The sequence below is a fragment of the Balaenoptera physalus genome (assembly GCF_965194825.1).
Source record: "Balaenoptera physalus genome assembly, chromosome: 13".
Taxonomy (NCBI): Eukaryota; Metazoa; Chordata; class Mammalia; order Artiodactyla; family Balaenopteridae; genus Balaenoptera; species Balaenoptera physalus.
The window spans coordinates 53,351,136-53,363,453 of record NC_138892.1 but is presented as its reverse complement, the minus strand read 5'-3'; the positions used below and the strand labels follow the sequence as shown (position 1 = coordinate 53,363,453).

Sequence of the window (12,318 nt, the reverse complement as noted above, 5' to 3'; positions counted from 1 at the left end):
AAAGCCCCACCGGTTGATATTATTTTACATGCCATTTTGGCTAGGGCTCTATTTCAGCCAGTTTGCTGAATCCATACGCCAGATTCTGTCTTCAGCTGCTGAACTGTGTAAAGCTGTATCGTACTTTGTGAGCTCCATGCCAGGATGTCTTCATCTTGTAATTACTTTCAATGGTTTCCGGTGTCCTAGCGACACCAGCTTGTTCACGTGTACCAGGCGTTCGCTGGACTGGATTTATTCTGTGCAAGAAACTGGATGGTTCTCACCCAGTGCCGGCAGACCCACTGGCTGCAGACCTCTCTGCTCCCCAGCCCTGCCCCCCGCGCAGGCTTGGCAGAACACAGTTGTGCTGCATGGGCTTGATGCTGGCGGCTTTGCCCAGAGACAAGCGGAGCATGGGGGCCGTGCCCCACCTTTTAGCTCGGCCATTGTGAGCCCTTTGGCTTTCCATGCAAGCCCTGTTCACATTAATAGGCTTACACCAAAGGAGACCAGGCAAGTTAATGGCGCCTGTTCCACAGTGAGATTATCCAATGGTGAGCCCTTAAGAAGGGATCCAACTCTGGATTTGGCCAACTAAGGTTAGTAGCACAGGATTAAACAACGTGTTTGGGGACAGTCCTGACTTTTTATGTAGAAATCACATCTCTGAGTTATACTAGGCTCATTGCTACAAAAACTGCCTTCATAGTAAAAGCAATAGAGCCTAACTCAGGGATTTAGCAGTTGATCGTACACAGCTGAAACTGTAACTACAGACATGTGTTTGGCTTGTCTTGCTGCTCAGTTTTGGCAGGCTACCAGTGGCCCAGTAAGTCCTTTGATTTACAGCATTGCAAAGCAACTAGATGGGGCTCTTAAAGTGGCACTGTCAAAATTCAGAATTCCAAATCTTTGAAAACAACTGAAATAGTAAGAAACACATAATGAGTTGTTAAGACCAAAATCGTCATCATCTTCTTCTTCATCCTTCAGCAGCACCATTATATCATTTTGTGATGTCTTTGTTTTTAAATTGGAGATGTTCAGTCGAACACGGTAAATGAGCTATATGTCTATAAAACTGAGGCACTGAAATTCTTTTTCTTTTCTATTTTAGTAATGAGCCTTGGTGTTCACATTGGCTTCTTTGAGTGCAGCATTTGGAGTTAAGGGGGTATAAATATCAGTGTAATTTTTGCTGAACATAGAAAATCTAACACTGGAAGTTGAGTTCCATGTTATATTGTTTCTAGACCCAGGCATAAGGTTTCTGACAAAGGAATTGAATAGATGATCCTCACTTAATCCTTTGTCTATCTTTGAGTAAGAGTACAAATATACTTTCAAAAGAGAAGCTGATTGTGAATAATTATGTTTTTTGGAAAAGCACTGCAGCTAGTTGGTATTTTTAAGGAAGAAAAAGGGCTGGAAAGTAACACCAGGAGTCTGTATCAATCATTCGTTAGGGACAAAATCTAGGGTGCTTCATTCAGTTTGAGCTGTGCACATTTTAAATATTTTATCTAGTTTGGGGACTCAAATTGCAGCCAAATTATAGTTCAGTTTTTCCTTTTACTCTGTGGACATAAAACACATTTGGGCATGAAAAATAATTCTCTTCCTAATTCTCAAGTAAAATTTTAAAAGTAGTCAAAGTAGGTGCTTGTACCAAGAACAAGATAATTTGGGGTCATGAGTCATTCTTTTCCTCCAAATGGCTTGCATTGGGGTGGGAGGAGGAGTTCTCTGTTGTTCTTAATAATTAAGTAGCCTTCCAAAGAAAGTGATTGAAATTTAATCCTCAAACCACTGGAAGCCTCCACATTTCTCTGGGAAACAGATTCTTCTAAGCTTGCGTGTTATTGATCTATTAATGATGATACCGATTGAAAAATAAAACCTCATTCATCAGTTAAGACACACTCAGTACTATTAGCAGAAAAAAACGACGGATGTGGTGGTGGCGGTTATACTATGAATGATGGTTCTTGCAAAGCTGCTCTTGACTCATTAATCAAAATGTATCTTTTATAGGTTTTTAATTTTTTATCAAATACTACTAACCATGGATGGATGGAGCAAAATGATTTTAAGCCATTTTCTATATGATCTTTTTCTAACTCTAGTGAATATTCAGTTGGGATTTTTAACAAAATAGCAAAATTTAAACATTATAAAGCATTTCATTTCTAAGGAATTATCATTAACATTGAATTATTATTAACATTAATAATAGTAATTAATAATTAATTAATTAATAATTAATATTATTAATGATATTATTGCCATTATTATCATATATATTATAATTATTAATATAACATTATTATCATTAACATTGAATTATCATTGAATCAGTTGAAAGTTATTAGCCTCTGTGATTCTCTTTAATTTGATAGATATTAGATTTATTTAATAATTTATTTAATTTATTAAATCTTCAGTAGTTTGTATTTGGCTTTAGCCATATGAGGTGGACAGATATGTAAGGCATAGTCTCTACCTGTCTTCTAGGATCTTTCAGAGTATTTGCTGGGGAAAACAAAAGACTTACATTTTACAGTATAGTGGATTGGCCAAAAAGTTCGTTGGGTTAGTGAATACATTGTGCAATAAAATTCTTGGCAAAAATGAAAAATGTCTTTTATTTTTACTTAAAACAGAACGAACTTTTTGGCCCACCCAATATTACTTGGGAGCTCAGATCTAGAATTAAAACAAACCTGGGCCTTAGTGCCAGACCCACCACGTACTGACCATGTGACCTTGGGCAAGTCACTTGCCCTCTGTATGCTCAGTCTCTTCTGTAAAATAAAAATAGTAATAGTACCTACTTCATAAAGTTGTGAAAATTGTGAGTTACTATAGAGAAAGTGCTTAGAACAGTGTCTAATAAATGTTAGACATCATTGCTGTTTTTATTGTTGTTACTGATACATATATAGTTTATGTCATACTTTTATGTTGTAATAAAGTATGCAGCAATGCAGAATACAGTACAGCACAAGCCAGCTATTTTCTCTGCCTTCCATCCTTTGTTCATTCTACTGACTCACCCTGGGTGATCTCAGCTAGCTCCCATGGCCCCAGCACAACCTAAAGGGTGGCAACTCTTTAAACCTTAATCTCCAGCCCTGTCTTCTCCTTGTGCTTTAACCCCGTATAGCCAGCTTCCTGCTGAAGGCTATGCCGTAAGACATCACACTCAGCTCACCGTCTGCTCTCTCCGCTTTCTGATAGACCTCTCCCACTTAGAAATAGCTATAAATTCTTCTGGAGTTCTGTGCCCACCGTCTCTTTTTTCTTGTTCTCCAAAATAGCAGAAGGCCAGCAGAAGGAAGGGACTTCCAGTTAAATGATAGGTAGAACTGGGTAGTGGAGGAAAAATCAGATTCTTCTCCTTTCCCCCCACCCCAACCCCAAGTCATGACCAAGGACAGATTCTACCAAGACTTAACAGTAGCCTGGATCTGTTTGAGAAAGGTATTCTCTGATATGAACTGGTGCCCCTTGTTTAGTAAATAGGTATTAGCCAAATACTTTATGTCACTTGTTATTCAAAAGCAGATGATAGAGTAAAAGACTCGTTGCAGCCTGGCAGTGTTCATTCACCATTCCCAGCTAGGCAGCTCTCTCTACGGATTGTTATATTGGCCTTGCCCTGCAAGCCTGAATCACTGCATTGTGATACGATGGGCTGGTCTCACCTGTTTGTGCTGCATCATGACCCTTCTCTGCCAGTTGTATTTTCAGGCTGTTTCAGGACCGTATCATCATTTTGCAAACAAACCAGTTGAATGGTTTAACTCTCCCACACCCCTTCCCACTGCTCCACCCTAAATATAAGAGAGAACAGACAGCAACCCATAGACACATTCAAACTTGAAATTACCTCAGTTTGTAGGAGCACCACAAAAATACAGAGCTGTTATTTAAAACAAATCAAGAAGCCCGAATGTATAAGAACCTCATGTTTTAAGTGACAGAGAATTCTGTGAAAGGCTCTTAGCTTACAAGTTGGTGGAATGTAGCATAACTTAATGTCCTTGTACTTTAATATCTGCAAATGTCATTTCCGACTATAAAGTGCAACTTCTCTCCCTGTTTTCATATTATAGAATAAACACCAATTTAATCTAAAGGAAATTGAGTTCTCCTAACCCTACGTGACCCCCTGCTGCTCTCTCACAAGTATCAATCAAGACGGGGAATAACTAACATTCAAATCTTGGATGTGTTTTATTTGTATTTCATCTTTGAACTTACAGTTAAGATCAAGCAGGAGCTTCCCTGGTGGTCCAGTGGTTAAGACTGAGCTTCCACTGCAGGGGGCTCAGGTTCAATCCCTGGTCAGGGAACTAAGATCCCACATACCACGTGGTGCTGCCAAAAAACTAAAAAAAAAAAAAAAAAAAAAGATCATACAGCTATTTCTTGATTTAAAAAATAATAATAAAAAATAAAACTTGCCTCAAATTGCCAAGTGAAATATGTTTCTCTAATCCATAGAATTTATTAAATTTTATGTATAGATATTATGAAATATTTACTTTGAATTTTTTGTCTATCTTTATATACTGTCTTCATGCTCTCTACCATAAAATGTGTAAGTTATTACAAACTCAGCATCATAAATCAAGGGACAGATGATACAAAAGATTGCTCAGTGCATTGCATGGATGCCGTTCAGCTGACTTATTTTAATTTTTTTTTTCTGCAGGTCATAGAGCTGAATATATGACTACAAGGTAGGAAAATATTTTATCATAACTCATTGCATCTCACTCTCTTCTCTCTTTTAACAAACAACCATTTAAATGCTGCAAGAATGAAGATATTTTGTTAATGAACATGGAAGATAGTTTGGGCTTGACAAAACAGTAACATGAAGTGTTTGGGGTTCTCACAAAACCAGATTTGCTCTGGAAGATCTGAGGGTTTCCCAGTGGAATTGTAAAGCTCTTTAATGAGCAGCCTCAGTTAAAAAAAAAAAAAAGACATAAATTGAATGGGTTTGATTTATCTAATCCAAAACACTTTAAGTTTCTAGAAAGAGTCTGATAAGATTTTTGATTTGATAATTTAATTAACAAGCAATATTATGCACATATCTACTGTGTTAGTTACTTCTTGCTCCTGTATGGCGTATAAAAACTAGAGCTATGTTGAATACTCTTCGGATTTTAGCTCTGCCCCTGTTTGGTTTACTTTAAAAATTTAACTTTTAATGCCTAGTATCATATTGCACTTTCTTTCTTTTTTTTCTTCCTTTTTCTCCCCTTTTTTAAAATTCTTAGAAGGATTTTGGTGCTACTGCTGAGAAGGAAAAGCCTTTTTGGAAGCAGGTTCTGATTTGGGTTGGGGAAAGTTTGTGGCAACTTTTATTTTTCTCTGTCAACATTTGTACGACAGCCAGAAATTATTCTAATTGACATAGCAAGACTTCACACTTTTAAAGTTGAGTTCTCTTTGAGGTAGGAGGCATTTAGAACACTAGTGTGTCTGTTGCAGTAATTGGCAAGTTGATTTTAAGGTTCTGCAATGTTCCTGCTAGGCAGTTTATTCAAAAGGAAACCCCTCTTACTTCTCGGTGAACCAACTAGAAAGATACAGCTACTGACTTGTCTAAACTTTATGAAAATACTGAGGTTTTTCTTCCCTATGTCAGTGACAAAGAGGCATATTACTCCTGCATAGTAATATGTGGCTTTTTTCACATATAGTGTCCCTTTGCACTATCAACTATTTTACCTGTTTCTAAATTATAATTAACGTAGGGCACTCTTTTAAAAGATTTTTTTAAAGGAAGGAGTGCAAATATATGTTTGCAATGAGAGCTGTACTTGCCCAACAGACTTGATATTCACATCATCCTGACTGGTACTTCCTCTCATCCACATGGGCATTCTACCTAGAAAGCCAGATTATCTGGAAGTTGTGTGGCAGGCACACAACCAGAAGGAATCATACAATTCGAATGTTGAATGAATGTAGAATCTGTTCACCTGATGTGTACGTGGTAGAGCCAGATCCATCAGTGCACCAGTCTGCCTGCCGAGCCAACTCTGCCGTGGAAAGTACCTTGATAAGCACTCAGGCAGTTTATTTTAACCTCACATCCCTCTCACAGCTTTAGTATCTTCATATTTGTCTCATACTTTTGATGTGTCAAGAGAGGCAATTTTCAGGCTTTTGGGAGAAGACTCAAAAGACATCTCTCCATTAGCCCCAGCCAGGAGTTTCTCTGCATCTCTCAGTGATGCAGCAATAATTATCCAGTGCCACTGGGGACTTTGGCTCTAGCTACAACATTTGCTTGTCCCCGCTAATCAGTAACCAAACAAAATGAGCCTGTGTTCCTATTCCCTTAGCTTCATCAACTGCTCCAGATAGCATTAAATGTGAAGTTCTTTGGACCTTGTTGTAATAACCACATTTTCTAGTTTCTATATTTGATGCTTTTGATATCTTGGGGCCTTCCTGACCCTGCAGGGACTCCGCCTCTGAGAGTCAGTCAGTTCCTAGAGATAGTAAAGGACTTGCTTACAAGTGTGCCTTTTGTGTACAAAGCAACCAGTCCAGAGCCCAGACTCTCAGCCACCTCCGTTATCAAGTCTTCACCTCAGGGCCACTGTTCCTCTTCCCCCAGTCACCCAAAGGCCAGGTACCAGACAAATAGGGACAGCTCCTGGCCCCCAGGGCCCACCAAAATTATTCAAGGACCAGCCAATCCTAAACCTGTTTACCCTGCCTTGCCTGTTCCTTCCCACAGGAACCTGGAACCGCAACAAAGGCTCACATTTTCCCTCATTCTTCCTTCCTCCTGAGCGACCTTGGTGCTTCTGCGTGTGCCCCCCTCCCCCGTGTAGTAGCATGCCCCCAACTCTTGGGAACTATGAGTAACAAACAGTCTTCCCAATGACAGTTGTCTTCTGATCTGTTGCCTCACCATACCTGAGTAAAAATAAAGTCTATATTTTAAAAAACTTCTAAAATAATGAAAAGAGTGGATGAAATCAAGCACATATGGTTAAATTCCTTGGTGGGCAGTTGTTTTGTTTGTTTATACCTACCAGATCCTTTCCTCTGTGAATGGCACAGAATTCAGTGTATAAACAAGATTTCAGAAATTTCAGCAGTGGCAGATGATGACTTGCTGCTTGGTGAAATTTTCCATGTTCGCTTCTAGACACTTGCAAGGGCTCCTTTTAACCTCTCAAGCACCATGGAACTTCAGGTGTTGCTTGCTGTATATACCCTGTTAGTCATAGGAGCCCAGCTGTTGGGAGAGCCTTAGAATTTGGCTATGGAAGGCGGTATCAGCAAGTTTGTTCCCCTGCCTCTCTTGATTGCTATGATAATACCTTAGGAAGCTAGCCAGGCTTCTACATAAACTCTTGGGCTTTTTGTTTCTAAACTGGTCTTTCAGAACTTTAATGAACTGAAAAGGCAGTTCTTCCTAGAGAGTTTGCAGCTTAATAAAGGGCTTTACCTGATTTCCAAGTGTGGTGTACATCCTTAAACCAGCCTTCCAATTAAGAAGGAGTTTAGACTGGAATGTCCAGAGAGAAGTTTTGGCATTCTTCTTCCATGTATTCCTTGCAGCACAGTTGGTGAAGTTGAGTCACGTAATCCTGGCCCTCTTTGCCGTAAAGGGAGAGGGCAGAAGAGGTTCCCTCTCTCCAGTTACAGAGCAAGATGATGCAGGGTTTCTAAATATGGTACGTGGTACCCTGGATGTGCATATGCCAGAGAGACTGACTTATCCATCAAAGCAAGCAGACTGGAGATGGAGAGAGTCCAGAAAAGAATAAACGGGTGCATCTTAATGCTCTACAAATAGGTGATGAGCTAGTTTGTTTTAAAGAAATAACAATTCATGTGAGCTGGGACCCACTGCCCCCCAGAAATAGCACTGAAACAAAACTCTGTTTTTCACTTGTGACCCATTAGTAGCTACTTTTGCATAAAATAAAATCCCATTAATTATCTGAGGGATATCGAACAGATGTCATGTTATTTGCATTGAAGAATTATGTTGTAATTAAAAATATTATATTTAATTTCTCTATTGGGATCTATCAGAGTCCTAATTTTTATGACTTGTTGTGTCTTCTGTGTGACATGTAAGCCGAATAACACAAACCTCGGTTTGTAACTCTTGGCCAGATAGCTCGCAGTTCATTCCATTTGTTGATGATGACCGCTTTAAAACAAACTCGCAAACAAATGTCAACTACAACATACAAGAAAAGAATAGTCTGATTGAATAGCTGGTATGGGTTTTGATATATAAGTAAAAGTAAATAAATGGGAAAGGGGAGGACTGTTTTCCTCTGTGGGTAGGGGTGGGGAAGGAACACAAGAATTCCTGTGGTGTGTAATTTTGATGTGACCTATGGGTGTTTCATTTATTGTTTGATTTCTGCCATGCTCAGTAATTATATTCCCTCTCTTAGGCCTCCAAATGTTCCCCCTAAGCCCCAGAAACACAGGAAGTCCAGACCCCGCTCACAGTATAATGCTAAGTTGTTTAATGGGGATTTGGAAACATTCATCAAGGTACTGGCACCAGCCATCTGGGTGGCTGATCTCCACGCTTCTTACTATAATGGTCTCAGCCTCTCATAAAAGGAGGCAGGTCATTATGTCCAAGTCTGTCCTGGGGCTCTTTGCTTTCCCAGAAAATCAATATAATATTTCCTGAAGTCAGAGAGGAAAGAATATTTGGTTTGAGTGCCTTCAGAAGAGGGAATAAATGTGGGTATTATTATACTGGCAAAAGAGAAAGCCCTCTTTCTTTAAAAAAAAAAAAAAAGCCATAATTTGTACAAAAAGGAAAAGAGCTACCTGATAAAATGTTTTGTTTCTACTCATGCAAATGAGATGGCACAAAATATATCTAAAGTCCATCGTTAAGCTAGCTCTGAAGCACAAAGAGCTTCGATTTCCCATGACTTGAGGAATTCATTATATTGGATAAATTGTAGGACCCTGTGGTCTGTATCTGGATCTCTGCTGTGTTTACTCTGTCTTTTTCATCCTGTATTTCTGATAATGCTTCTAGCCGAGGACGAAGGAATTCACACGCGAGACATCAGGTATAGTGCTCGAGGGAAGCGAGGGCACAGCCTCTTTCGCTCTTGATATCATCTTCAAATCACAGTCATGCTTGGCTTTAATTAGATTTTTTAAGGTCTTTAAAAGAAAAGTGTTTGCAGTTGGAAATTAGACAGGTTTATAAATAGCTTTACTTAGAAAAGAATCATAGAACTCAAACACTGATTTAAGAGGAGTAGTTCTCTAGTAAAACTGGATAAACTCCTAGGTTTTACATTATGTATTTGGCAAACATACTAAATTTGGGTCAGGGGCTTTTATTAAGGAGAGTCAATGTTAAATACCAAATGCACATTTAATACTGGATTTTGGACCCTTGTGTAAATTATACAAAAAAGAGAAGAACTTACTCTTTCATAGCTAACATTTTATGACATGGGATGCAGTGTTTCTGAAGACTAAATTTATACAGGAAACCACGTCATTGATAACCTCCCTTAACAATATGTTACAGCTGTCTTACTTTCTTTAAAGACAGATCTTTTATTGGCTGTGTACACTAATCGTTAAAAAATGTATGTGTGTGTGTGCATGCATGTGGACAGAGAGACACATGCATACATACAGAGATTAAAAGCATCTGGCAACCTTAAAACTGAGCCCTAACCCTGGAATTGAGTGAAAAGTCACCGGACAACCTACAGAGCAATCACGAATCCATTGCCATTAGCCTTAAACCCAGAAGAGCCTTATTGGCTCTAATTTAATATAAAATTATTGTCAAATTTGATTATCTGGTTTCCCATCCCAGGGCTCACAAGCAGGGGCAAACTAGATGGAGAGAAGGGAATGATAAAATGAAAGCACTGGGATGTGCAACTGATGGCCTGGCAGAGAAGGAGAATATAGAAAAGCTCAAAGAAGCAGATGTATGATTCCATTATATTTGATAGCACAGTACAAGAATGACTGCTTAAGGTCATAGGAAAGCATATATTATATTTTTAAAAGATTTTTCATTAAGAACAGTTAAAGGAAACCAGATTTAGGCACGAAAGGAGGAGTAAACCACTTACCGTGGAAAATTCACTTATGTGAGCTCCTCTTTGTCCCAGATGGCATATTAAAGAATCTTTGGTCCTAGCAGTGAAACAGTGGATACAGAGATCCCTACACTTCTGAAAAGTGCTCAGTCAGTTGAGGTCCCCACAATATCACTGTGAGACAGCGAGAAAAACACCATTTTTCCTGTTTCCCATGGGGAAACTGAGACACAAAGGGATTTGTTTGAATGGTTGATGGAGCACAGCCCATTGCTTCACTTCTTATAAAATATTTTCTACCAAAGTATCTGGCATCCATGAAATTAAATTAAAACATGCACATTAATTACTTTTTGACTCCAGAATTCATGATATCTGAATGAAATAGTGATGATAGCTGAAAGATTAGCAGTTGCCTAAGCAAATGTGAAGATGAAAATATTTTTTAAATAATACACAAACCTAACACATTTTTATTTAGAACTTCCTTAATGCAAACATTTTCCTTTTAATAACCTTTTATTCTTGGTTTTTCTTTTTGTTTTAATCCTAAGTTCAGCTGAGTTGCAAACTAATATTCTCCTTTTATCATTTACATTTAAATATTTGTTGCTCTTTTAGATTACAGTTTTATAGGAATTGTTCACATAAAAAAAGTTTGTATCCTAAAGAAAAATCTCCTCTCATATTTAGTAAGTTTTGATGTAATCATATGGCTATTCTTGAGCCAGCTGGTCCACAATTAATAAAGTTTACATTCCCGAAACAAATTGACTAATTAGAGAAACTTAATGCAGGCTCCAGAAGTAATTGAACCGTTAACTGGTTTATACACTGATTAGATTGTCTTAAAACCGAAAATGAAGCCATTCCTCAAGAAGTATATTACCCATTCTAGGAATGGTAAAAAGTTGGATTGCTGGACTGCATTATTCCCACTCCTTGCCCTGTTGATTAATTGGAAAGGTTAGTGGATTCTGAATTGTTCTAATAGATTGAGACAACCAAATTCTTCTTGTGTTGCAGAATAAAATTCCTCATGAATTAGTGCCTGATTTCAGCTAATCATTTTGAACCTCCATGTTAACCTTAAAGCTCTAATTCCTGAAAGAGCAGAGCCTGAAAAGAACATGAAAAATAACTCTATAGTCGGTAACCTTTTTTAACTACATGGAGTGCATGGCATTGATACATATTTCACTGTGACCTAAGCAGCTCCTTCATTTCATTTGTCATCCTGTACATGTCTTAATACATTTCCAGAATTCACATTTGCTCAGTAGAGTGCACTGACTATATTATGAGATGTGGAGAAAGAAGGCTAAGAGATGTTCCTTCTAAGAAAACGAGATCTAATGGGGTGTGCATTGGTGCCATTTTTTTCTCCATCCTTAAAACATGAAAAAATAACAGTGAAAAATCTCTAAGGATCAGTAAGTTCTGATGCTAACTAAATAAATACATGACACATTATGAGCAGCTCTCATATCATGCATCTGGAAACATGTAAGCCCTTTTATAACTGTCATCATCTAGATGGTGGACTCTCAGGGATGCCACAGAGAAGATCCTGAGATGGCTGAATGGTTGTGTTTGGTGACTAGTACAGTCAGTCAGTCCTGAGATGCTATGCTTAAAATACACAGAGTTCTTTTCAGGTCCATTAGATTAATTACTTTTATAAATAACCTTTTAAAAAATGAGTGATTTATATATTCATTTCTATATGTAAGCCTACATACAGTAGAAAAGATGAATTAGCTTGACATCTTTAGGCACAGCAGAGTAAGTTGAAACACGATTGCCTTCAATGTATTTAATTTGGTTTGCCCCAGAACTGAAACATACCTTCGGTTAAATATAATTTTGTATTTGGCCCTTGTGGAATATTTTAGAGGGAGTGTGTTTGGCAATGATCATCTAAAAGAGTAAAAGTCAGTCTTTAGGGTTAAACTATGAGCTTTATTATTATGTGTGATTTGTGCCTCTTCTTTGCGGTTAACTGGTTTCCATCTCTTTACCCAGGACTCAGGACAGATCATCCCCCTCATTGTGGAAAGCTGTATTCGGTTCATCAATCTCTATGGTAAGCCCTAAACTGCAATATTCTTATTTTAAACAATAATTACTAGGAGTATTTCAGTAAATATGTCTTTCCTTTTAATACTTAATTGTTGGGGAAAGGGGGACCTGGAGGACGTGATGGGTTCTTTCATGCTCTTTCCCTTCTGTT

General features: G+C 38.2%; 1 protein-coding gene across 2 annotated transcripts in view; it reads left to right on the top strand.

The window, feature by feature from the left end:
- The window catches only part of SRGAP1 (SLIT-ROBO Rho GTPase activating protein 1), a 277,465-nt gene that overhangs the window by 215,049 nt on the left and 50,098 nt on the right, over window positions 1-12,318 (top strand). Inside the window, exons 11-13 of one of the 2 annotated variants that reach the window (XM_082422706.1) lie at window positions 4,703-4,730; window positions 9,050-9,083; window positions 12,111-12,171. In XM_082422706.1, the coding sequence (XP_082278832.1) occupies window positions 4,703-4,730; window positions 9,050-9,083; window positions 12,111-12,171 (123 nt within the window). Of the gene's footprint in view, window positions 1-4,702; window positions 4,731-8,441; window positions 8,545-9,049; window positions 9,084-12,110; window positions 12,172-12,318 lie in introns of both variants that reach the window. The other variant, XM_082422705.1, reaches the window with a different exon arrangement.